General features: G+C 42.5%; 9 protein-coding genes and 1 pseudogene across 13 annotated transcripts; 7 read left to right on the top strand and 3 right to left on the bottom strand.

Annotated features, from left to right (window-relative positions):
* Positions 1-508: 508 nt before the first annotated feature.
* On the top strand, positions 509-1554 carry LOC149270237 (cystathionine gamma-lyase pseudogene; annotated as a pseudogene).
* A 53-nt stretch (positions 1555-1607) lies between these two features.
* Positions 1608-4565, bottom strand: LOC108610383 (negative elongation factor B). Its single transcript, XM_018002466.2, has one exon. It carries the CDS (start codon positions 4320-4322, stop codon positions 2535-2537), a length of 1788 nt encoding a protein of 595 aa, XP_017857955.1. The 5' UTR covers positions 4323-4565; the 3' UTR covers positions 1608-2534.
* A 2882-nt stretch (positions 4566-7447) lies between these two features.
* On the top strand, positions 7448-11349 carry Med (Smad/Smad4 homolog Medea). 2 transcript variants are annotated; one of them, XM_018002385.2, is made up of 9 exons: positions 7448-7582; positions 7671-7942; positions 8566-8929; positions 9087-9284; positions 9394-10002; positions 10069-10357; positions 10419-10587; positions 10647-10773; positions 10837-11349. In XM_018002385.2, the coding sequence occupies exons 1-9, from the start codon at positions 7522-7524 to the stop codon at positions 11040-11042; spliced, it is 2295 nt and encodes a 764-aa protein (XP_017857874.1). In that variant the 5' UTR covers positions 7448-7521; the 3' UTR covers positions 11043-11349. The 2 variants fall into 2 exon arrangements, with proteins under 2 accessions (XP_017857874.1, XP_017857883.1); XM_018002394.2 differs by lacking the exon at positions 9087-9284.
* Positions 11350-11560: 211 nt separating this feature from the next.
* Mnat9 (microtubule-associated Nat9) lies at positions 11561-12271 on the bottom strand. The gene has a single exon (XM_018002725.2). It carries the CDS (start codon positions 12214-12216, stop codon positions 11611-11613), a length of 606 nt encoding a protein of 201 aa, XP_017858214.1. The 5' UTR covers positions 12217-12271; the 3' UTR covers positions 11561-11610.
* Positions 12272-12333: 62 nt separating this feature from the next.
* LOC108610461 (transcription factor Ouib) lies at positions 12334-14093 on the top strand. Its single transcript, XM_018002582.2, has 4 exons — positions 12334-12586; positions 12651-13399; positions 13466-13576; positions 13763-14093. Exons 1-4 carry the CDS (start codon positions 12470-12472, stop codon positions 13902-13904), a joined length of 1119 nt encoding a protein of 372 aa, XP_017858071.1. The 5' UTR covers positions 12334-12469; the 3' UTR covers positions 13905-14093.
* A 129-nt stretch (positions 14094-14222) lies between these two features.
* On the top strand, positions 14223-15525 carry LOC108610492 (uncharacterized). Its single transcript, XM_018002631.2, has 3 exons — positions 14223-15146; positions 15199-15243; positions 15305-15525. The coding sequence occupies exons 1-3, from the start codon at positions 14223-14225 to the stop codon at positions 15326-15328; spliced, it is 993 nt and encodes a 330-aa protein (XP_017858120.1). The 3' UTR covers positions 15329-15525.
* A 138-nt stretch (positions 15526-15663) lies between these two features.
* Positions 15664-19225, top strand: pasha (microprocessor complex subunit partner of drosha). 4 transcript variants are annotated; one of them, XM_089474714.1, is made up of 6 exons: positions 15664-15856; positions 16260-16531; positions 17038-17202; positions 17276-18291; positions 18363-18617; positions 18683-19225. In XM_089474714.1, exons 2-6 carry the CDS (start codon positions 16288-16290, stop codon positions 18968-18970), a joined length of 1968 nt encoding a protein of 655 aa, XP_089330840.1. In that variant the 5' UTR covers positions 15664-15856; positions 16260-16287; the 3' UTR covers positions 18971-19225. The 4 variants fall into 4 exon arrangements, with proteins under 4 accessions (XP_089330840.1, XP_017857942.1, XP_089332600.1 ...); XM_018002453.2 differs by having other exon boundaries at positions 16295-16531; XM_089476474.1 differs by having other exon boundaries at positions 15665-15793.
* An 18-nt stretch (positions 19226-19243) lies between these two features.
* Positions 19244-21684, bottom strand: ppk20 (pickpocket 20). The gene is made up of 6 exons (XM_089465360.1): positions 20659-21684; positions 20311-20599; positions 20205-20252; positions 20005-20149; positions 19835-19941; positions 19244-19780 (listed from the first exon to the last, which is right to left on the bottom strand). Exons 1-6 carry the CDS (start codon positions 21643-21645, stop codon positions 19509-19511), a joined length of 1848 nt encoding a protein of 615 aa, XP_089321486.1. The 5' UTR covers positions 21646-21684; the 3' UTR covers positions 19244-19508.
* Positions 21685-21786: 102 nt separating this feature from the next.
* On the top strand, positions 21787-23915 carry ppk30 (pickpocket 30). The gene is made up of 5 exons (XM_089461977.1): positions 21787-21899; positions 21961-22534; positions 23025-23379; positions 23434-23670; positions 23737-23915. The coding sequence occupies exons 1-5, from the start codon at positions 21796-21798 to the stop codon at positions 23913-23915; spliced, it is 1449 nt and encodes a 482-aa protein (XP_089318103.1). The 5' UTR covers positions 21787-21795.
* An 856-nt stretch (positions 23916-24771) lies between these two features.
* On the top strand, positions 24772-25434 carry Obp99a (Odorant-binding protein 99a). Its single transcript, XM_018002746.2, has 2 exons — positions 24772-24906; positions 24966-25434. Exons 1-2 carry the CDS (start codon positions 24829-24831, stop codon positions 25353-25355), a joined length of 468 nt encoding a protein of 155 aa, XP_017858235.1. The 5' UTR covers positions 24772-24828; the 3' UTR covers positions 25356-25434.
* The last annotated feature ends 76 nt before the right edge of the window (positions 25435-25510 follow it).

Raw genomic sequence — 25510 nt, forward strand, 5'->3', positions numbered from 1 at the left:
CTAAAAGCCTTTGTTATTATTGTTTATAGTATTTTTAAACTATAAATAAATTAGTAAACTTAGAATCTCATATAACTCATCGACCAATAGTTGAACGAAGATTGAATGTCATAGAATATCTTCTATTTTTATTGTTTCTAATCAAATAATAGAAAATCAAAATAGCTAAAAAATTATATATTTTAGAAACCTGTTTATTAATTATTATAATATACATACAATATAAATGGAAGATCAATTATTAATTATTATAATATACAATATTAAATGGAAGATCAATTCATTTTAAAATATATATACATATATCTTTAACTAAAAATTCATATAAATATTTAAAAAATACTCCCATCTTTAAATACTTTAAGGGTCAAACTTTATCTGCCACACACAAATCATTTTTGATATCATCGATTAAATCGGCATCCTCCAGACCCACCGAGAGGCGTATCAATGCGTCCTAAATGGGCAGATTTTTCGATCTTCTGCAGGCACCGAGGCATGGGTCATGATGGAGGGCGAAAAGCGCTCGATTGCGGTAAGTCGCCCTTGATGTTGAATAAGAAGGCGCCGCTGTAGCCATACGTCGGAGCCAGGGTCAATTGATGCTGAGGGTGCGAAGGCAGATCAGGGCAGAGCTTTCTCCACAAAATCATGTGTCTTCAGAAAATTGGCCACTTTGATGTTGCTCCATGCGCAGCGATAAGGGGTTCACCTGATAAAAATCAAAGGTCGAGGGCACAATTCTCATTGAATTTTGATAATCGAACGATGCACTTTGCGAAGAACAACCAAAAGGCTTCACCAATAAAGCCATAAACGTAGGCCAGGATCCAGAGCCGGCAGCAGTTTCTGGTAGCGCTCGATAATGCCAACTATGCTTTGGTCTTTTCCTTTGGCCTGGGCGCCACGACCGCTGTGCTGGTTATGCTCATCATGCGATGATGACTATGGTCTCTGGTGTAGATCAGCCGGGAATCGGGCAAAGGTGTTATTGTTGCCATGGATTACACCTTTCTCACCTCCAATTTCCAACGGTGGCTCGAGCTGGACGCCAATCTCGTCTGTTATTCACTGACCAAATACATGAATGGCCATACAGACGTCGTCATGGGCGAATTGCAATAAGCTCTATCACCGAAAATTTACAAAATTCAATGAGAATTGTGCCCTCGACCTTTGATTTTTATCAGGTGAACCCCTTATCGCTGCGCATGGAGCAACATCAAAGTGGCCAATTTTCTGAAGACACATGATTTTGTGGAGAAAGCTCTGCCCTGATCTGCCTTCGCACCCTCAGCATCAATTGACCCTGGCTCCGACGTATGGCTACAGCGGCGCCTTCTTATTCAACATCAAGGGCGACTTACCGCAATCGAGCGCTTTTCGCCCTCCATCATGACCCATGCCTCGGTGCCTGCAGAAGATCGAAAAATCTGCCCATTTAGGACGCATTGATACGCCTCTCGGTGGGTCTGGAGGATGCCGATTTAATCGATGATATCAAAAATGATTTGTGTGTGGCAGATAAAGTTTGACCCTTAAAGTATTTAAAGATGGGAGTATTTTTTAAATATTTATATGAATTTTTAGTTAAAGATATATGTATATATATTTTAAAATGAATTGATCTTCCATTTAATATTGTATATTATAATAATTAATAATTGATCTTCCATTTATATTGTATGTATATTATAATAATTAATAAACAGGTTTCTAAAATATATAATTTTTTAGCTATTTTGATTTTCTATTATTTGATTAGAAACAATAAAAATAGAAGATATTCTATGACATTCAATCTTCGTTCAACTATTGGTCGATGAGTTATATGAGATTCTAAGTTTACTAATTTTAAGTCATTTGGTTTGGAATACCAAGAAATATAATTTTCATGTTTTCTATAACACCTACATATAATATATGATACTCTAAACCATAAATGTAAACAAAATATTCATTTAAAGAAAAAATTGAATGGTTTATCTATTGTATTCTATTCTTTAGAAGCTATAAAATATTTTTAGTCAATCTTAGGGATATTTAGTCTTTAGTTTGGACTTAAGAAGCTCGACAATGAACGTTTTTTTTTTTTTTTTTCAAAGAAGAAATACAAAACTAAATGAAGATACTTATATGATATATAATAGCAAGTTGTCTTATTGAAAAATATACATATTGGTATAATTTTTAATGATAATATAAAAGTTAACTAAATAGTAATCAATAGATCTGATAAGATTGATCTAAAAATATGACGATATATCCTATATCCGAAAAAAAATTGAATATGTATAATACACACGCATATTAAGTTTAGATTAGCTCTCTATAAACAAAGAATAAACTGTAAAAAACTAATGGAATTACTCTATAAAGTAAACAAATATGAAACTGGTTTAAGGCTAATAAGTAGCAGTTAGTTAGTTAGCAGTTAGCATATATATACATATATATGCATGTATATAGACAAGACTAGCTTGGAGCTTTATAACTATGCCTATATATATATAATAATTATATATCTACGTAGTTTATTGTGTGCTATAATGAGGTCCTGGTGTGGGCACGCTCTTCAAAGGTGAATCGTAGTCAGGGGGCGGCTGATCAAGTACGGTAGGCGTGGCTGTCTCTGGAGCCACGGCCGTGCCAATACGCTCCTGCAGCGTCTCGTAGAGTTTGTGGATGTGCTCATTGTGTGCCGACGTTGGCTGCATGGCCTTCATCAGTGTCGCCAGGCGACCAGCGGGCAACTTATTATATATGTACCAGAGCAGCTTCATCATGTGCCTGGAGGTGACGTTCTCGCGCGTTAGACCCGCGAAAATGAACTCATCGAAGAGGGTGGTGCAAAAGTCTTCGGTGGCGAACTCCTCGCTCATGGGTATGAGCAGAGCAATCAGCGAGTGGAGGAAGGGATCCTCGTAGGCACGATAGTCCTTGCAGGCCGACAATATGGCTAGAACTCGCAGCAGACCGACGCGATCCTTGACGCGAGCCGTGTGCAGCGTATAGTACATAGCCAAAATGCTGGCCACCGAGCTCTCCTGGATATAGGCCTCTACGGCGTCCGGCGCCGGGCCAGAGTGTTCAATGGTTGTCAATGCGGATTCACGCTCATCGGGAGGAAGTTTGGCGTGTAGGCTTCGGCACTGATCGTCCACCATGAGCGACATTAGAGCAGGTAGAAACTTGGTCACAACCTGGCTGTCGAGCTTCGGCTCCTTAAAGTCCTGGGTGTCGATCATGAACCAGGCACTCAATCCTAATGCCAACATGCGCAGCAATAATATCAAAATTTGATTGTCTCGCGGCATGCCCTCGTTGTTGATCAAGTGATTCAGAATCTTGATGGCCGAGGTAGCCAGAAAATTAATGGCATACGGATCACACAGTGTCATGGAGAGATCACCAAGCACCTGCTCCTGTCCGCGTTTGATGTTATCCAGAAATCCCTGAAGTTCCCTCGAGCGTTTAATATCCACATTCTTCTCCCGAATGCAAGCGTCCAGGCACCACGTAAACTTGTGGCACGGATCGATCGAGATGATCTCTTGCACCTCCAGATCATGCAGTGCCATCAACAGCTCTGCCCGAAGCGTGCAATAATGTACATTGCGTGTGCGCAAGAAAAGAGTCCGCAGAAACTGGAGCACCATATCATAAAGCTTCACGCTATTGCCAATCATGTTGGCCAGCTTCTGGACTACCTCGCCCTGGCGGCGCACCTTCGGTGTGGGCTGGAAGAACAAGTTATTCAGATTGGTGTGATCAAAGAGGATGTGCTCCTTTTCGCGAATATATTGCGATAGTAGTGGAGACACCTCGTCACCAAATAGGGATTGGTTATCGCGCCATATTTGCCGCTTGACTTCTGTGTCTGTATCCGCATAGAGCTCGCGATCGCGCATCAGAACGCGCAAGTACTTGTCATCAATGTGCTGGGTATTTCGAAGTATGGCCATCACAACAGGACGCAAATGTTTAACACGCACCACGGGAAAACTCTTGACCAGCAAATCCTTTAGTTTCTTTTCGCGCTCGCGTGGATCCTTCTGACCCAGCTCGTTAATGTGCGCGATTAGTTTGTCACGCAACTCCTCCATAAGCGAAGTATGGAAGTCCAGACGTCGCACACCATGCAAATCCAATAAAGGCAACATCGGACGCAGAGAAGGCAGCAAAACTCCATTTTCGAGTTGAAAGCTCTCGATGGCTTTCAGTGGATCCGTGCATGAGGTGAGCGCTTCACGTAGAAACGCTTGGCCTGGTATATTAACATCCTCCAGACCGGTGCCAGTGCTTTTTGCAGGCGTGCTCATTTTTTTTTTATCAACAAAACAAATTATTGTCTGTTTCACTCAAATAGCAAATGGCAGATTGTGAAACCAGGGCTGCGCTAGCTAACAAGTGTTAGGGATGTGCATTAGTCCCTGCTGTACACTTGAGATGGCTGCGTGCCCTATCGCTAATAGGTTTTGATTATGATATTTTAGGATTAAAAGAAATACGCTCATTTTTTCAACATATAAATATTCATTTAAATAAATTTAAATTTAAAAATATATTAATTTAGCATTCATATGTATTTTTTGTTATGTTTACTCACTGACCAGAGAACACATAGACTAGACATGTAGTACAAAGTTTTTCAACACCGAAAAATCTGACTCATAGGGCCTATCAATTTCGTATTTGCTCGGCTCTTCACTTTTTAGGTTCGGGCTACGAAAATATGCGAAGGTACAATCATTCCGCTTCATGCGCTCGACCGAGATGGTCAAATGTTGAATAAAAGATGCCTCTATGCTCAATTTTTGTTCTTGCTCTCTCGCTCTCTCTGCTCTCTGCTCTCTCAATATGTATATGTATGTATGCATGTGAGCACAAGCAGCAGCTCACGAAAATTGAAATTTCTTCGCGTTAGACTGCCGTTTCTTCCCTTACGTGAAGTGTATTCCGAACTCTTCAAGCCGTTTGCCATGCGTTTTCGTTATTATTTGTGGGAAGGGTATGAAAGCGTTGGTGCGCATAATGAAAATGTTTTCGCGATTAGCATGCATACACACTCTCGCTTGCTACATGTACTATGAGCATTTGTATGCCTGTGTGCGAAGCTCTTGCCGCCTGTAGCAATTTTACAGCCCAGCATTTGCATTTGGTCGATCTTGTGAAGTCCTCACATACATATGTATGTATGTATGTATATACATTTGACTGTGTGTACGCATGGGATGTGCTGTTCACAATTATGGGATATCACTTGTAGAAGCATTTGTATGCCTATGTGCCTTTACATGTGCGTGTGTGTATATCTTTGTTTGTATGCTTGGGAGATGAACATTGGCGTGTGCCTACCTCAACTTTTAATGGTGTGAACGATTTTGGGTTTTAATTGAAGATGCGCGCTTATATTTAAATAGCGGACTAACTAAAGTGACAGGTGCACTTCCCATTACTTTTGATACGTTTTTTTTACTTGCGTGCACCTGTATATGTATGTACATATATGAACGGGTGCAGGGGATCGAAAATTTATTGAATTATAAATTTATTGAATTATCTTGTTAATTTTATTAAATTATCCTTGTTTTTATTGATTTCTTTATATTAAATTTAATGTTTTCTATTTTTATATTTATTAAATTAGTGATATAATATTACCCAGATTCCTATTTAAAACAATTGTTTTTATGAATTGTTAATAGAAAATAAAAGGTACTTAAATACAAGCGCGCCTCTTCATATATGTACATACATATACAGGTGCACGCAAGTAAAAAAAACGTATCAAAAGTAATGGGAAGTGCACCTGTCACTTTAGTTAGTCCGCTATTTAAATATAAGCGCGCATCTTCAATTAAAACCCAAAATCGTTCACACCATTAAAAGTTGAGGTAGGCACACGCCAATGTTCATCTCCCAAGCATACAAACAAAGATATACACACACGCACATGTAAAGGCACATAGGCATACAAATGCTTCTACAAGTGATATCCCATAATTGTGAACAGCACATCCCATGCGTACACACAGTCAAATGTATATACATACATACATACATATGTATGTGAGGACTTCACAAGATCGACCAAATGCAAATGCTGGGCTGTAAAATTGCTACAGGCGGCAAGAGCTTCGCACACAGGCATACAAATGCTCATAGTACATGTAGCAAGCGAGAGTGTGTATGCATGCTAATCGCGAAAACATTTTCATTATGCGCACCAACGCTTTCATACCCTTCCCACAAATAATAACGAAAACGCATGGCAAACGGCTTGAAGAGTTCGGAATACACTTCACGTAAGGGAAGAAACGGCAGTCTAACGCGAAGAAATTTCAATTTTCGTGAGCTGCTGCTTGTGCTCACATGCATACATACATATACATATTGAGAGAGCAGAGAGCAGAGAGAGCGAGAGAGCAAGAACAAAAATTGAGCATAGAGGCATCTTTTATTCAACATTTGACCATCTCGGTCGAGCGCATGAAGCGGAATGATTGTACCTTCGCATATTTTCGTAGCCCGAACCTAAAAAGTGAAGAGCCGAGCAAATACGAAATTGATAGGCCCTATGAGTCAGATTTTTCGGTGTTGAAAAACTTTGTACTACATGTCTAGTCTATGTGTTCTCTGGTCAGTGGTTTACTTTTGTTGCGATGTCTCAATTTTTCCACTCGCTACTTGTAACGGGTACCCGCTACAAATATAAATAGCACCCATCTCTGAAAAGAGCATAAGAACAGAAAAGCAAATTGGGTGGAAAACTGGCTATAGATGTGCGGAAAATTATTTAGTGCAGTTTAGCAGTCGAGTATTAAAAACGCTGCAATTAATATATATTATAAACAGTGCAAGGCAATAGAAAGCAAATTACAAATTAAGAAACACCGCACGCCAAGTGATTGTGAGTGTATATGTCTGCGTCTGTTGCTGCTGCTACTGCTGCCGGACGTTCAGCCATAGAAGAAGTGGCAAGAGCAGAGGAGAGCAGAACGAATGGGAGTGAAGAAGAAGAACTAGCTGCAAGAAAAGCCTTGCTGTTGCCATAATTACGGTAGCTTTGTGGGAGTTCAAGTTTAACAGCGCGCGCCTCTAGGTGTGTGCGAGTGTGTGTGTGTGCAATCATTTTCGATGTGTGCGTAACACCCCCAAAGGCGCTCTCTTTGGCACAAGTTGTAAAGTTACAACAACAGCAACAACGACGGTAACAGCAATAACAACAATAACACTAACTGCTTGTAAGCAGTAAAAAGGGGGAAAGAGAAGAGAGACTGCCGTTCGCTGACTTGTCGTTTGTTTTGTGCGCACATTCGCGTGCTTCTCTTTGTTTCGGTTGGGCGCTGCGCTTTATTTTATTTTGTGATATTTTTTTGTGAGTGCGCAACGCTAGTGGCGAACAGCTTCGCTTTGTGGCCATCAGCTGGATACGGATTTTGTGACGGCGGCGAGACAAACAACGCCGAAGTGGATGCACATGCACGCGGTGGCCTGGGCATTGCCCAGGACTTTGGCATGGCCGGACCGGCCGCTGGTCCGCCAGCACATATGTATGGCGCCATAGCGCAACAGGACAGTGAGTACAAGCCTATAATTATGTATATGGCTCTCTATAATACTAAATGATCTCTCCCTCTCTCTCTCTCGTCCACTCATTTCTCCAGTAATTGTTCGGGATATGGTGCAAATGCCGCCGCCGCCGCCGTCGAATGCGCCCACTTCGGCGGATGCCTGCCTGAGCATTGTCCATTCGCTAATGTGCCATCGGCAGGGTGGGGAGAGCGAGGGCTTTGCTAAGCGCGCCATCGAGTCGCTCGTTAAGAAGCTGAAGGAGAAGCGAGACGAATTGGATTCGCTGATAACAGCAATTACCACGAACGGCGCCCATCCAAGCAAATGCGTCACCATACAGCGCACGCTCGACGGCCGACTGCAGGTGAGCGTCAACGACAGCGTCAACGTCGACGTCAGCTTCAGCTTCAACTTTAGTTTCAGTAACGCCTCTTATCGCCCGGCAATGTGTGGGGTCTATATGTTGTTATACCCTGCACCCACTTATTATGTGTAAAAGAGGTATATTGCAGATGTGGCGATTGGAGAATTAAGGAAGTTGTTAGTTTGTTGTTAATCAGGGAATATATGATATTAAAAGTGTAGTGAGATATAGATAATAGCAGTCATATGCCGAAGGTAGATTAATATATTAGTTATAAAAGCTAGACAGCTAAAAATTTCGAAGTCAGTTAGTCATATGTCAAGTGTTAATTTATGACTGATTGATAATTATCAGGTTTACCTAATAGCCATATAAAATTAGGTCTCTTTTATAGCGCATTTCCGAAAAGATATCTTAACCATCTATCTTTTTTTTTATACTACAGGGTATTTTGAAGTCAGACACTTTTTTCCAATGTATTTTATGTGTTTTGTTTGTTTACGTTGTGGCATTTCCGGTTGCGATATGCGACGCGTCTACGTGTTTACTATTTCATTCGATTTGATTTTCATTTAATTTTCTTTCTTCCATTCTACGCTTTCCTTACCCTTGCTGGACGACAGGTGGCCGGCCGCAAGGGCTTCCCGCATGTGATCTATGCACGCATCTGGCGCTGGCCAGATCTGCACAAGAACGAGCTGAAGCATGTGAAGTACTGCGCGTTTGCGTTCGATCTCAAGTGCGATTCAGTCTGTGTGAATCCCTACCACTACGAGCGCGTCGTATCGCCGGGCATCGATCTGTCTGGCTTGAGCCTGCAGTCGGGACCCAGTCGATTGGTCAAAGATGAATACTCAGCCGGCTCTCTCGTTGGCAGCATGGACATTGATGGCAACGACATTGGCACAATTCAGCACCATCCCACGCAGATGGTCGGCCCGGGTGGCTATGGCTATCCACCACAGGGTCCCGGACCCGGTGAATACGGTACGACCAGACACTATAATAGACTCTCATATTACATCTTGATCTTAAGCTTTAGCCAAGTAGATATTGTTGGTTTATTTTGCTTGCTTCTAGTTTGCGATTTAATTTTGCTAAATTTTGTTTTCATTTTCATTTCCGTTTTCCGTTAATTTCGTAGTCACCGATGCTAATCAAATGAGTGCAATGTTTGCTGCCGGTCGCGCAATACCAAAAATTGAGCCAACGGACAGCGGCGGGCCAGTGCGCAGCTCGTGGATGTTGCGGCATCCGCCACCGCCGCAGCAGCAACAGCAGCAGCAGGCGGCGCCACAGCAGCAGCCACAGACCCAATCCCAGCCAGCGACGCACGCACTTTGTAAGAATTTTTCGTTGTTTTTGTTAATTTGAGTTCATTTTTTCTGCAGAATTAGCTGCATAAGCTTCAGCATTGATTGTCAATTAATTGGAATTTGTTTGCATTGCAGCCGTACCTCATGGCATGCCGGGTATGAGCGCTATGAATCCTGGCTCCGGTCCCGTTATGGCGCCCCCACCCCCGCCCACACAGGTACAGAACGCACAAGGTAATGGCGTGCATCATGCCCAGGCCAGCTCACCCACAGATCCAGGCACGATGGCCATGCAGCAACAGCAACCGCCGCCGGGAGGCGGACCCAATGGACCAAATGTGGCCAGCAATTCAACCGGAGGAGCTGCTGGCAGCGCCGGTCAGTACTATGGGGCGCCGCCCGCGGGCGCACAAATGCAGAGCGTGGGCAATGATGTCGGAAAATTTAGCAGCAGCGGCAACAGCGGCTCTGGACCAACTACTGTGCACACCCAGCAACAACAGAATGGCTATGTGCCGCAGCCGAGTGGTCAGGGAGCTGGCGCCAATAGCTACGGCTCATCCCAGCCTCCGTCTGCACAACAACAGGCTACAGCAGGCAATCAGCCAAATGCTGGCGGTGCTGCCCAGGCCAGTGGTGGTGCTGGTGCCGGTGGAGCAGCAGGCACCTGGACGGGACCCAATACGCTCACCTACACACAGTCCATGCAGCCGCCTGATCCGCGCTCCTTACCCGCCAGTTACTGTGAGTGTGAAGGGGAATCTCTGAAACTCACTTCCCTTTACTAAACATTTATTTATTTATTTTTAGGGAGTACGGCGTTGCCTGGCGATCTGGCTTCACCGCAACAGGCGCCGCCCCAGCAACAGCAGCAGCAACAACAGCAACAGCCACGATTGCTATCACGCCAGCCGGCGCCAGAGTACTGGTGCTCGATTGCCTACTTTGAGCTGGACACACAGGTCGGCGAGACTTTCAAAGTGCCCTCAGCCAAGCCGAATGTAATCATCGACGGCTACGTAGATCCCTCTGGAGGCAATCGTTTCTGTCTCGGCGCTCTCAGCAATGTCCACCGCACTGAGCAGTCGGAGCGAGCCAGGTGAATAGTTGGTTTTTGTATTATTTCAAATTGGTTACTCATATGCACAATCCATTTACAGGCTACACATAGGCAAGGGAGTGCAATTGGATCTGCGCGGAGAGGGTGATGTCTGGCTGCGCTGTCTCAGCGATAATTCTGTCTTCGTACAAAGCTATTACTTGGATCGCGAGGCGGGTCGCACGCCGGGCGATGCCGTGCACAAGATCTATCCAGCTGCCTGCATCAAAGTATATCCCAATACTAATCAAATGAAACTTTAATTTGTAACTTATTTAACTGTTAATAGGTGTTCGACTTGCGGCAATGCCATCAGCAGATGCACTCGCTGGCTACCAATGCACAGGCTGCTGCGGCAGCACAAGCGGCCGCCGTGGCAGGCGTTTCCAATCAACAAATGGGCGGCGGCGGTAGAAGTGAGTGCTTGCATCACCTCCTAGTTAACTCTTAGCATACTTATATATATTTGTATATTGCAGGTATTACTGCTGCCGCTGGCATCGGTGTGGATGATCTGCGTCGTTTGTGTATATTGCGGCTGAGCTTTGTGAAAGGCTGGGGACCTGATTACCCGCGTCAATCCATTAAAGAGACACCCTGCTGGATCGAAGTGCATTTGCATCGTGCGCTGCAGCTGCTTGATGAGGTGCTGCATGCTATGCCCATCGATGGAGCCGCTGCCTAATGAACCGACCACACACAACAACACAGAAACAAACAAACAACCAACAATCAACACCCATAAACACACACAAGCATATTTATTATTCATAGCAAGCAGCACACCACGTCTAAATGTTAGTTTTAAGCATAAAGTTTGAGCAGCTATCGTTAAGTTCAAGTTAAGCGAAGAGCAAAACAAAGAAAACAATGGGTATGAAATATTTAGTTTTGATTTGCGATTACGATTCTTGAATTCTGTTTGCCTTTAATTATTTAATAATAATTTTTATAAAAAATTGAAACAAAACAAAATCGCTGTCAAACATTAAGCCAACTAGTTTTATGTATCATACAGACCCACATACATACACATATATATATATTATACACACATTCGATAACTGACTTTGGGCAAGTGTCATGCAATGCCTTTCCTGCCACCCACCCACACACAGACAGACACAGCATTACTTACGCAACGACTACAGCCCGAGCATAGATAGTGTGCAACATCTTGACGGCGAGTAAAGCATAAAAAAGTAGTTGTAATATAAATGTAATAAACAGCATAAACTTAATTATAAATAGTGTCAAGCATTAACATATTCCTCAGCTCTCAGTTGCACCTGTGTATTCAGCCAGGACAGCCAATCGTCCGTTATAAGCCTCTCGAGCGTCACTTCGTGGAAGACCTCCACGCGACGCACCTCCTTAAACTGAAAGCTTTCGAATAGACGCAGCGAAACAGCATTGTCAATGTCTATCTTGGCTTCGAATTTTCGTAGTGGCAGGTGTTGTTGGGCATATTTGAACATTAGCAGCATCGCTTCACGACCATATCCTTTGCCACGTGCTGCAGCCGAAGCTATCATTATCTCAGCCTCGGCAACATATTTCTGCGGCTCATCGTCATCATGTCGTACAAATAGATTTGTATCGCCCACCATGGCGGCAATCTCATCATTGGTCTTCTCATATGTCTCCGCGCATAGCACAATGAATGTAAGCTTGTCAGTGTCCTCACGCCAACTGCGTTGCATTTCGTACTCCTCTTCCAGCGTCAGCTCATCGGATGCCGTGAGGCTCCGTAGTGTGGGACTGCTCATCCACTCGTGATACTTGGGCACATGTCGGGCTTCGTAGGGCACCAGCACGACGCGTTGGCCACTTAGTTTTGTATGCTCATTTAAGCGCATTTTAAATTTAGCTTAAATTATTTAAATGCCAGCATCCAATCTAAATAATGTGAATAATTAAAGATAAGCAATAGCAACTGCAAAGCAATTCAAACAGCTGAGCTTTAATCGGCTCTTCTTAAATGTATTGGCATTCACAATAGTTGCAGCGTTGCCATATGATGATCACAAAACAGCTGATTGCCGCGAAAGACCCGAATGATGGTAAGAAAATAAGTAAACAACTCGTTTGATTTGGAAAATGATTTGAAAAATGTCGGCACGTTGTCGTACCTGTGGCAAGATTATTTACTGTGTGAACGCAAAGAATTTATTCCAACAGCCCGATAACATTATGCTACATCAGATTGCAGCATTAACTGGAATTTTTGTAAGCATCTAATTCGATTCAATATCAAGTGAATAAGTTCATATGTTTTTAATATTTTTAATAGTTAACCGAAAATATGGAATTTCCGACACATATCTGTGGACCCTGCGAAGTGGCATTACGAGAAGCGATCGTGTTTCGAGAGCGCATTATAAAAACTCAAAAGGTGCTCTTGAGCAGTTGCAATAACATAGAGGAAGCGTTTAACAAAATCGACTCGGAAGAAGTGGAAAATCTGGAGCTTGAGGAAGATGCCGAAGACATTGAACAGGAGACGACGCAGGAAGAACCCACAGAAAATGACACCTCTGGCGAAAATAATGACTTACAACAGCAAAGTGAATTAAATGATGATGGTCAACCGGAAGAGTCTGTGCAACAGAACGAGATTGATAAAGAATCAACTGTAGATGCTCCCGCTCCAGCACCCAGCTTAGCACGCAAACCTGGCAAACCTCAATCTAAGCTCTATGCAACTGTAAACTTTGCAACGAATACAAGGAATACTCCTCGCATCAACTGGAGTAAATTGTCGGAGGAAGAGATTGTCGCGCTCAAACGTGAACGGCGTAAGAGAGATTGCATCTGCGAGCTGTGCGGCCGCCATTTCACCTGCCCCAGCAATTTCAAGGTGCATCTGCTGCGGCACACTGGCATAAAGAACTTCAGCTGCAAGCAATGCCCCTTGAAGTTCTATACCCCACACTTGCTGCGGCGCCACGAGCTGGCGCATCTGTGCGAGAAGCCCTACCCATGCCAGTACTGTGGCCAGACATTTGCCGATCACAGCGGAAGGATTCAGCATGAGCGGAAGTAAGTATAATTAATGTGCTCCCCCCTCTATGCTTATTTATTTTATTTTTTTAATACTTCTCACAGTCGTCATACAAATTATCGCCCATACAAGTGCACAAAATGCGAAAAGGAATTCGCTGTTAGTAACAAACTCAAGCGGCATATGCTTAGCCATTCCGGCGTACGCAGTTTTCCGTAAGTTAACGCTACAAGGCAATGTCAGATGAGTCAGATGCTGATTTGCTGTTGAAGACTTTAGTCCTTCTCCCGACTGATGGCGCCCTAATTCTTTTGGGCTACCGTCATGTTTTGCAGCCAAAGAATTTCAAATATTATCAAGTATACCATTATCCGATTCATCTAAACGTATTTTTCTTACAGGTGCGAGATATGCAAAGTATCCTTCCTGCGGCGGCCACATTTAACTGCTCATTATCGCTCCAAAGGACACGAACAGAATGCACAAAATTTCACAGACTTGGCTAATGCTGTGGACATTGATATCGAAAGTGTCTTACAGTAAAATCTCTGTCTAAGTGAATGTAGTGTGTAAGCTCAGTTAAACATTGACTAAGTTTAACTAGACTTAGTTTTAGTACAATATTTAAGCGAAATTTATTATTCACATGTCTTTTTCACATATTTTTGGTTAACAAACACGTTGTTTTAACCATGAAGTTATTAACTAAGTAAATAATGTCACGTATGTAAATTCGTAAACTCTGAATCTGTTGAATTTTTCATAATATACATAGTTTTCAAAGAGAAAACATTTATATTTTGATACGTATATATTCGTGTAGATTTTAAGTACAGTAATAAAAAAAAAAGAAAGTTCAAAATGGACTCCATGCAGATTTTGGACATGCCCGACGACTGCCTGATCAGGATATTCGGGCATTTGGATTTGATAAATCAGTGCAACCTGGCAAATACCTGTCCTCGCTTTGGGCACATCTACGACTGTGCCTTTAGTAAGCGATTCCGTTGCTTTTCGTGGAATGAACCCATGCATTCTTGGACTACGCCGCAAGTTGAAAATTTCTTTAAGCTGAATGGCCATAAGATGCGCATGTTGGCAGTCTCGGATGTGAAAGAGGGGGAGAGAGAGCCACTGATTTGCAAGGCCCAGCAAATGATCAATGTGTGCTGCTATTTGAAAAATCTAAGATCATTGATATTATCCATAGATTATAGGGTGACTTGCATTATCATTCAGATCTGTAAGCATATGCAGAAGTTAGAGAATTTCGTGATCGACTGTGAGTCCCATCCCAATTATGAGTTTCTCGTTCTGTTGCCATGTATAAGAAGCTTGGATATTAATTATTATGTTGACCCCAATTGTAAGCTGCTCCAGAGATTCGCCCAGTTGCGTCCACATGCTTTGCACCACTTGCGTCTTGGAACGGAAATTCCGCTGGAGCATCGGGGGTATATTGCCAAAATGCGGGCCCTTGAACTATTGAACGTCTACAGACCCTGTTATCATTTTCTTAACTCTGTTATACTTCAGTTGCCCAATTTGCGTGTGCTTAGCATTTCGTCTGGCCATCATTTACGATGGACGGATTTTAAGCATTTGGTTATTCAGCTTAAGTTCCTTTCCACTATGTATATTATTCAGTGCAATCAAGTCGGCGACGAGTTTATATTGTTCGTTGTTCAGTATTTAAAGGAGGAAATTAGGCAATCAATTAGTTGTCGTCAGTTGCCTTTCTACGTGGCACTATATGAAACTAGCGTAACGGAGGGCATGAGGGAGGTAATGTAAATGACACCGATTTTTAGATAGTGATTAATAATTGATTTTGCAGAATGAACTCATCAAATCATCTGATTCCATAATTAAACTTGTTTCGGTAAGTAATCTTTCCTAATTTATTACTTATTATTTTGATTCAATTTTCAATTTTTCCTTAGCAATCACGAAGAACTGCGTTTTGAAAGTGTTGGCGCCTTAGCGATATACGATAGCGATTCATAATTGGGAAAGCGAAATTGGAGCAAAATAACAAAGAAACAATTCGCAGTGTGATTTGGAATTAATAATAGATTCTGACTAACACGGTATATGTTGTAAAACATATGATTATATATTTTATACTTTGTTACTGGCCGATTAAAAGAAACACACACACAGATTTACTTGCTTACATTCCAATTGGTATTATAGGGAATTTTAATTGCTTGGCAGCACTGGTAAACATTATAAGCAGCTGCTAATTGGCAATGCCAGAGCGCGGCTAATACGACAATTACACGCATTACTTTTGAACGTAAAGCGCCTTTCTGATAAACGAGTGGAAATTTACTGGGAAATTTGAGCATAGTGGCAGCGCTGCTACCGATCAGCTGTCCTCTTCGGCAAAATGTCTGAGCGTGGTCGTCGTTGGTGCATTTAATACCTTTGTAACTTAATTTTATACAACTATTACGCTTATATAAATATCTATAATTATTAAAATAAACACAGTGAGTCAGGCTAAGCAACTTTTGCCTTGGTTTTTGTTCAGCACAGAATCCATTGCGAAAGCAGCTTCTAGATCGAAGCCGGCTACCAAAACTTGCAACAACAAATACAATTACTGAAAAAAAAAAAAAAAATAATAATGAAAAGAATAATGAAAACGTGTTATGCTGATGCATGCTCTAATTATGATGTGAAGTGCGTTTGAAATCCGAGCTGAGAGGAGGTGAACCCTCGACGACAAAGCGAACGATTGAGTTTTCTAGCTTAACCAATGTGGCACCTCCAATGAAAAATCAATTCGAAATCGTTGGATGTTCTCAATATTGGTTATTGGCCAGAAGAGCTCAAACACAGCTATAAGAAACGAAACCATCAAATATATGATATAAACTCTGAATTAAATAGCATAGATTTTAAGCACACAATATTTCAAATGGCAGACACTAAATTGAAGCAAGCCGAAGAGACCGGCCTAATGGGGCCACAGTCCGCATGTAAGCGTCCACGCCTGGACGAGGAGGAGCAGGCACTGAAGGTGGCGGGCTTCTCGCTCAGCGCCATTGAGGAGATGCGTCAGACCCGTGATGCTGAGCTGCTCTCGGAGCCAATTGATCAACAGCTTAGGCAGTTTCAGGTGCTGGACGAGGTGGGCACAGCCAGTGATGATGATGATTCAGGTGAGCGATAAGAAGAAACGAAGAGATTTACTGCATGTAGAGGAACAGGCATATTTGCCGACTATCCAGGGCACATGGTGTTTAGTCATAAAATTGAAAGAAGCAGCTTCTACATGTCTTATCTGTTGATCTTACCGGTGCTTATCATTGTGTAAATAATATGCCATGGAGGCTGATAAAGCACGTGTACAGTGTAAATCTATCATAACGAAAAGAGGCTTCACCCTAAGCACTCTAATTCAAAACTGTCCGCTCAAGCATGAATTCACTGTAGTTGCCAGCAAGATTCGCTTTATCGAGCGAGCGCAGTTGCTTAAAACATTCCGAACTCGCTGGCAACTGCAGCTCAATGTGAAACTAGTCTAAACTCGTAGCTTGAAAAGATGCGCATGATACCCATTTTGCGTCTGGAACATCACGAAAGACTAACGTTTGGATCAGGTTTTATTTTACACTCTTAAATTGATCAAAATTAAAAATAAGTAATAAGTATTTACATTCCGCAGATGATAAGCAGCGCGGCGATGATGATGACGCTGAGGGTGACGACTATGATTCCTCGGATTTCAACGATGAGGAAATTGAGAATCTTTTGGATGAAAAGCTGCCCGACGATCTGCGTGAGTCCAAGCGTCCAAAGTACGAGCAGCGCTTCAAGACTGTGCTGGAAGGTAAGTGGATAGATCATAAAAATAAATATATAGATTAAGCTAATCCCATTTAATTTTGTTCATACTTTTTTAGAGAAGCGCCATAATCACTTTGAGGTACTGCCCGAGGGCTGGGTACAGGTGACACATAATAGCGGCATGCCCCTGTTTCTACATCGCAAGACGCGTGTCTGCTCAGCCTCGCGACCATATTTTCTGGGCACGGGCAGTGCACGCAAGCATGCCGTGCCGCTGGGAGCCATACCGTGTTTGAACTATCAACGTGCACTGGAGGAGGAAGCGGAGGCGAAACGGGCAGCTAGCGCAGACAATACGGCACAGCCTTCTGCAGAGACCAGTAACAGTCACGAATCGCCCGCTGGCGTTTGTCCAGTGGCGCATGGCAACGTAGCCACCCCGGAGGCTATGGAAGTGGATGACAAGGAGAAAAAAGGCGATACTGCTGTGGAGTCTAAAAGTGATCAAGCAGCCTCTGGAGCTGGAGCTGGAGCTCTCCAGGCACTTATACCGGCTGCTAAAATCGTCACCGTTAATGAGAACACACAGAAGGAGTCGGTGACACCGGAGGAGCTGAACAAATACTGCCAGAAACTCTTCCGATTCAAGGAGATACGCGTGCTGCGCTTTCGCAGTTGGAATGCACGGCGCAAGTTCACGAAGAATCGGAAGCATATTAAGAATATACAACGACCAACGCTACCCGATGGCACCAAGCTCATCAAGTTCCCCATTTTGGCGGCCAGCGGCTCGGAGGGTAGTACAAATACGCGAGGACGCAAGGAGTGGATCATGAACCCCAATGGCAAAAGCTTTGTGTGCATACTGCATGAGTATGTACAGCATGCGCTAAAGACGCAACCCACTTATGAATTCAAAGAGCTGCAGAACGCAGCTACGCCTTATTCAGCAACCGTTTCCGTTAATAATCTCAAGTATGGCACCGGATATGGTACCAGTAAAAAGCAAGCCAAGTCGGAGGCAGCGCGCGAAACACTGGAGATACTCATACCCGATGTTAAGGATAAAATCACAGGCAACAATAAGGATTCGAAGACTGGCACTGCCAAGAAAACCCAAAGTGATCTATCTGTAAGAGTCTGCAATGAAAAGAGAAAATATATGCAACTAAGAATTGTCTCTCTCTCTCTATCTATTTATAGGTCTTCGATGACATTCGTATTGAGGATCCACGAGTGACCGAGTTCTGCAATAAGACGACAGAGCCTTCACCCAATGCCATTTTGTTGACGTGCTTGCAGCGTAACTACGGCAGCGATGTTCAGATCACCCAAGAGATCAATCGCACGGCAAATAACAAAAACGAATTCACTATGACCGTGGGCAAGCACACGGCGAAGGTTGTCTGCAAGAACAAACGCGAGGGCAAGCAATTGGCATCGCAGGCTATACTGCAGGTAAACTTAAGCCTATATATGTGTATAAAATATATAAAAATGAATTAAATTTCCATATTTTATAGATTTTACACCCACATATTCAGACGTGGGGCTCGCTTTTGCGTTTGTATGGCAACAATTCGATCAAAACATTTAAGGAGAAGAAGCTCGAGGAACAGGAGATTACTGTGCTACAGAGCAAGGCGGCTGTTAATCAACCAAACTATGCCATTCTTGATAAACTCAAATCGGAGATGTTAAAGCTTAGCGCCAAGCACGAGGGGGTTCAAACCAAAGGCACCTTTGTGCCGCCCAGTGATGTGGATTTGCCTTCATCGTCCGGTTCCAATTTGAATAATGTTGAACTATAGTTAACATATATTAAGGCCAATGCATCAACATAATCATCATAATCGTCATTAGCTTTTTCGATTATCTAACTTGCATGACAAACTTTTCTCAATGTGATCCATCGTAATATGACAAAAACAAAAGAAACTGAAATGTGTTGACTTTAGACGCAAGACGAACTACGTATACTCTTTTATAGTTGCGACCCTAATCAATTCCACATAATATATTAATATATAATATGCCAAAAACTGAATAAATAATAATTGTTAGTACATCCCTTGTGCATTAATTTATATTTATATAGAAGTTTGATTCTAGATGATGTACTTAAATGCAATCTAATCCTCATCCTTAGATTGCTTTTAGATATAAAACTTTAATTTAGACTAATCTAATCTTCAAATAAAAAAGTAATGTTAAAATGAAGTTTTTCATATTCACTTAGAATTACAATCTTTTTGTAGAGTTCAACATATATAGACAAATATGACTTCACTTGAACTTTGAGAAAAATCCAATAAATCATTTAAACATTGTTTACTAAATAAATAATATTCACCAGACGTTGGCTCTGCTACTAAACGGATGTCGCAGTTTACTCTTCAACTTTGGATCCGCAGGGTGCGCCTCTTGGCGGGTGTGGCTCACTTCGTTACGCAAGTAACGCAGTCCCATGGTCCATTTATTTTGCAGATTCTTACGTAGGATGGCGTAGTAATTGTTATCGTATAGGTACACAGCAAAGCCCACAGTTAAGAAGTAGATTAGCTCAACTCCGCTGACCATCGAAGCGCCTAGGCAGAGCCCAAAAATGCCACCAAGATTAGCTGAATTAGGAAAGTTTTCATAAATGTGTATATAGTGTAAGGTGAAAGGAATACCAATCAAGTCAATGCTGGTAAACTCGAGGCTAGTGCGATACGTTATCATCATATCCACCTGATAGTGCACGTCCACCTTGAAAACCTTTAGGGCTGACGACGCGGGCCTATATAGCATAGGAATAGAGTTAAGAGAATTTTGACTATAGATTTATGTAAATCAGCAGTACAATTCCATTGGGGACAGGGGCAGCGTGGTGGTGGAGGTAAAGTACTCCAGTAAATCGCAGCTGACCAGACAGGGACAGCTCATGCCCGGCTTACTAGCGGTGAAGTAACTGTCTTCCTCCAAATGTTTGTCGTAGCTGAAAATATCTGCAAGAGGCATTATTATCCATTACTGATGCTGTAGGCGAGGCATTGGACTCACCATTGTGACGCGAAATGCAGCGCAGGCTAGAGGCCGTGCAGTTCCTGACTGCAGTCCAGGAAAGTGTCATAAGTAAGCTACAGAGAGAAGTCAGCAATAAGCTCACCTTTTTCATTTCTCGCAAAGAAAATGGGCAGCGAGCAATTGCACAGCCTGACCAGATAGGACTCATGACAGTTGGTGCGGCAGTTGGAGATCAGGGCACTCTTGTTAAGTCGACTCATGCCAAAGTCAATTTCCTCGTCCTCGAAATAGCAATTGCGACGCTTCGGCGGTATGTTCCGTGTGTTGTAGTCAGTGCGCGTCCTCTGAGGTCGCACCGCCACATGGGTCTCTGTGTTGGGCCTAATGGAGTAGACGACGTTCGTCATCTGGGTGGGCGGTTTGATCATGATCTGCAAATTGCTAAATTAAGTGGAAAGTGCTAACTCAATTAACGGTGCAATCTATTCACAAAAACATTGTCCGTGACTCTCGAGTCTGGGCTTTTGAAGCTGTCGTTAAGCAATAAATTGAAGTTCAGACCGGAGCTCTGACCCGCCTTGGCATTGTGTTTTGGATAGAAGGCAGGGCCTTCGCGCTTAACAAGCATTTGTGAGCGGTACGATAGCTCCGAGTTAAACACCAAGCACAAGCCATACTCCGTCTTCTCGAGCAGAAAGTAGTCGCAACAGTTAAAGGACGTCTGCCGCCACTGACAGGAGTCCGGCACCAGAATATCCTCACAGCGCAATACCAGAAAATTTGCCAACGAAATGAGCGAAACGAAATCCACAATCTCAAAGTTTGTATCCTCCATTTCGGAAGTACTAAACTCAAAATTATCGAATCTCAGCATCGTCATATATTTGACCAGCGTGACAAAGGCCTCAACGACATCCTCGCTCGCATTGGCGGGCAGAAACTGTGCCTTAGCGGCCTCCAGCTTGCTCCAATTGACGCGATTTTCGGTGCAGACACCAACAGCTGGGAACTGCACATGGAACACCGGATACTGTGAGTCCTCAATAACCGTTTGTAGCTTCTGTGCACCATAGCGCTCTGAGAGCAGCATATAGAAGGAACAGCACAGCGTTACGCTAGTGACGAGCAGCACGCCCCAGATGAGTCTGCATAGAGAGTATGTCAATGAATGAATAAGGGTCTGAATGTAGAGGCAGAGGTAGAGGCAGCACCTCTCCATATTATGTAGCTGGACGTCATACAGATAGCGCACACAGTGTATTGTAGACCGGTCACAATAATACCGAAAGTAGCTGCGCACCAGCTCCAGGAAGCTCTTGTCCCCATCCTTATCCTTATCCGCTGGCATGTCAGCGCTCGTCACTTGAACCATTTTGCTACTGACGGACGGACAGCGTGTTCTGGCTTTATTTAGGCGATTCTCGCATAGGTTTCGCCTGGTAATTACATTGGGCTGAAAGTATGTTTGGGCATCCATTAATGCTAACAATTCTTGTAATTGAGTTGTTATGTTTCAATTGGCTGATAAGCCCTTTGACAGATAGATGCAGAGCCATAATCTTGCGATATTAATACAGGTGCTGCTGTTCATTGATTAACTGCCACGCCCGCCAATCAGTTCATCGAAATGGGTCCCGTGATTAAGTTGTCTGATTGCAATGACAATGCCAATGACAATGATGATGACAAGCTACCAGTTAGGCTAAAGGACAAATGCTTCTGCATCAGGCGGTAAGCACTTAATAAACTAAATTACGGCCTTAACTCTTCAGTTGGCAATTGCTATCCTCAGCCTAACTCGTATCGTACTAATGTTCGTTGCCTTTGGGATGACCATTTACGTCTGTATGTTATCCTCGGAACGCTACTTCCAGTACTGGGTGCAGACCACAATCGATCGCACCGACGTTCACGTCTCGGAGATTGCCTTTCCAGCCATCACCATTTGCCCCGCCCACATGACTCCCAGCACGCTCATGAATGCCAGAGAGCAGCGAATAATTTTGCTCTATAATCTAATGCAGAGTATTCATTGGCGCACCCCAATGGGCCATTCCACACATTTGAACACTAGTGAATTCGAGGAATTTAATAACCGATCGTTGCTCTACCCAGACCCTATCTTCGACTTTGGCTACACCTGCAAGGATTTGTTTTTGGAGTGCACTTGGCGCCGCCAAGAAGTGGATTGCTGCAGCTTGCTGTTCCGAAGGCTGCAGGTGGGCTCCTGCTATGTCTTCAACTCGGTGCTCGTCGAAGATGCCGATCCCACATGGCCCTGGTCTGTGGCCGATTCTGGTCTCAAAAGTGCGCTAAGTATCAAGGTTAATCGCTTTATAAACGGAATCAGGCTAACGGCCTTAGGGGTAAGTAACCCAAAATACAATTTTAAATAATGTAAATAACAATCTGTCTAGAACTCACTGTTTATCATATCGCAAATTGATACCGAAAATGTTATATCACTTCCATTTCATTATCGGAACTAACTGCATATTACGTAAACAAACAAAAAAGTGGAATGAGTGAAGTATTATTAAGGGAAATCAGGGAAATTAATGTATCATCATCATCATTTGTCTACGCTATCCAATAGCAATTTTTAAGAGGCTTTCATACATACAAAAAAGTTTTCAAAAACTGAAAACCGAATAATTAAATGGAAACAATTTGGTTCAATTTTTTTTTTATTATGACTAAGCCTAATTAAAATTGAGAATAATCAATATTTATTAACTGGAATGGAAGCTCAATTTTTTTTTTTTTTTTTTTTTTTTTTTTTTTTAATAAATAATATCAAGTTATGCGCCTGTAGCCCAAACAGACAAACACAATTTTTTATTTTAATTATTTCTCTTAAAAATGGAACCTAAATTCTGCTTTCTTCAGGTCATAGTACAAGAGCCAGGCCAGTATGTGGGTTCCAGTGTGACGTATTCCACAGATGATCGGATCGTAGTCGGATTGCAGCCGCGTCACTTTACGGCCGAGCCGGCTGTTAGGGCACGCCCCGTGAATATGCGATATTGTTATTTTATGGACGAGCTGAAGCAGTCCTATTCAGAGTGCATAGTCAGATGCCATATCACCTACATATCCAGGAAGTGTAACTGTACTCACAAACTATTTCCAATCAATATAGACCAGACACATGAGGAACCCATGCGCCAGTGTACAACTGCGGATTTGCTGTGCATGCAAAAGAACGGAGGTAACTATTTGGCAGGCAGTGTTAGAATGTAAGTTAATCAACGAATTCGCAAAGTTTCACTCTTTTACATGAGCAACATAATTGAGGAGTCTAAGGACAGTGTCTTCAATACCACCCATTGCAAGTGCTATCCCACCTGTGACCACACTCAGTATCATGCAACTACATTCACGGATCGCCTGAGCACCGCCGACAGCAGAGATAATCAGTTTGAGATTGACGTCTACTTTCAGGAGGAGACTCTTTTCTCGTATCGCTCCACTCTGCACATAACAATGCTTGACTTGATGGGTGAGGTCTTTTATGTGGATCTTCCAAGCCTTTTCTTAGTTTCTCATTGTTTTAATTATTCCATAGTTTCGTATGGGGGCATAGCTGGTTTGTTTTTGGGTCTATCGGTGGTCGGAGCCATAAACAGCCTATTGGATCGCATTACTTGCTGCAGCAAACCCACATCACAGCCCATTAAACCTGACCCCGAAGTTAAAAGAGCCTCTCCTGCTGTTACCTGTAATCAAAAGAACATGAACGAATAATAGGGATGAGGAGAACGAAATAAATTGAGAAAGAGAACAAGAAACCTTAAACGCATTGTCTTATTGAGTATATTTTTTAGCTACCTGTCGTTCCAGTGGAAAATTCCCAAGGCGCGCAACTGCAACGACTATGAGTGCGCATTGATGAGACTCCACTTATCCACAAAAATTATCCTCAGGAAAATACGTGAAGATTCTTTGACCCGATGAAAAAGATTTCAATCGCAGGCCTCCTCAACTCAATAGGTGACCAAGCAAACGTTGAACCTTTCTTAATAACATTCTCGAGCTAATTGCCTAATTTAAACTTAAATATTTAGAAGACAACTTCAGAATTTCTATTATTATATATTAAGCTTAAACAAATTTGAAATTAGTGTAGTTTATTCTGTTAAAGAAATATATAAGTTATTGAATTGTTTAATTCAGTTTATTTTCATAATCAATAGCAATCCTTAAACAGTAGGTGAATCGTAGTAAATCCATTAACTATACTAATCTCTAATGACATTAGACTTATTAATTATGTAGTAAGTGCATTTCAGCTAATATATAAATAATGCAATTGCTCTCTTATGTATGTGGAGAAATTATATTTTCAATATTTGAAGGGTTGAGAATATTTTATTTCATATAAAAAAGAAAATTAACAGAGCACTAAAAGCAACGCAAGAAGAAGAACCAACTAGAATGTATTAGCTTCAGCTCTTTAGGTCTTTAAAAATTAAGAGACCAATATTTCCAGAAATGCTAAGAAATATAAAACTATTATCCAACCAAAAAAGAGAATATTCAATTCGCTGTTATGCTGTTATGAGAAATGGTGACCTCTTTAAGAGTAGGTAGACGAAGCTGATAGTCGACGACGACAGGTATAAATATCGGCTGTGTAGGCCCCGACTTCTCACAGTCGATGCTTGATCGTCGAGCCGAACATACGCAAGGAATCAAAATGAAATATCTCGTTGCCATCTGCATGCTGATTGGCTTGGTGAGTGGCTTGAAGCGTGTTAAAGCGATCAGTGTATTGTACAATTTACTCATTCACAGGTCTCATCTGAGTATGTGATCAAGAACAAAGAGGATATGCTGAGCTATCGTGAGGCATGCGTCAAGGAACTGAAAATACCAAATGAGCTCGTCGAGCAATACCAGAAATGGGTCTATCCCAATGATGCCCAGACTCAGTGCTATCTGAAGTGCGTCTTCACCAAGTTCGGGCTGTTCGACAACCAGTCTGGCTATAATGTGGAGAACATTCATACGCAGCTGAGCCGTGGCCATGCCAACCACGACGATGTGCTGCACGGCCAGATTGAGGCCTGTTTGGACAAAAACGAGCAGGGATCAAACGCTTGCGAATGGGCTTATCGCGGCGCTGACTGTCTGCTTAAGAATCACCTGAAGCTGGTGCAACAAAGCCTGGCACCCAAATCATAAATTATAGCTTTAACTTTCGATTGACCAGCAATTTTGTAATTTTCACTAATAAAAGTTTCAATTGCCATATATAGAGTAATCATACTTATTTTACTTAGCCACGCCCACGCACCTTTATTAATAATCAATAAAAACTTAAGCGCAAGCCTGACAGC

Source organism: Drosophila arizonae, chromosome 2, assembly GCF_054131065.1.
Source record: "Drosophila arizonae isolate 15081-1271.41 chromosome 2, UAZ_ARI_1.0, whole genome shotgun sequence".
Classification (NCBI taxonomy): domain Eukaryota; kingdom Metazoa; phylum Arthropoda; class Insecta; order Diptera; family Drosophilidae; genus Drosophila; species Drosophila arizonae.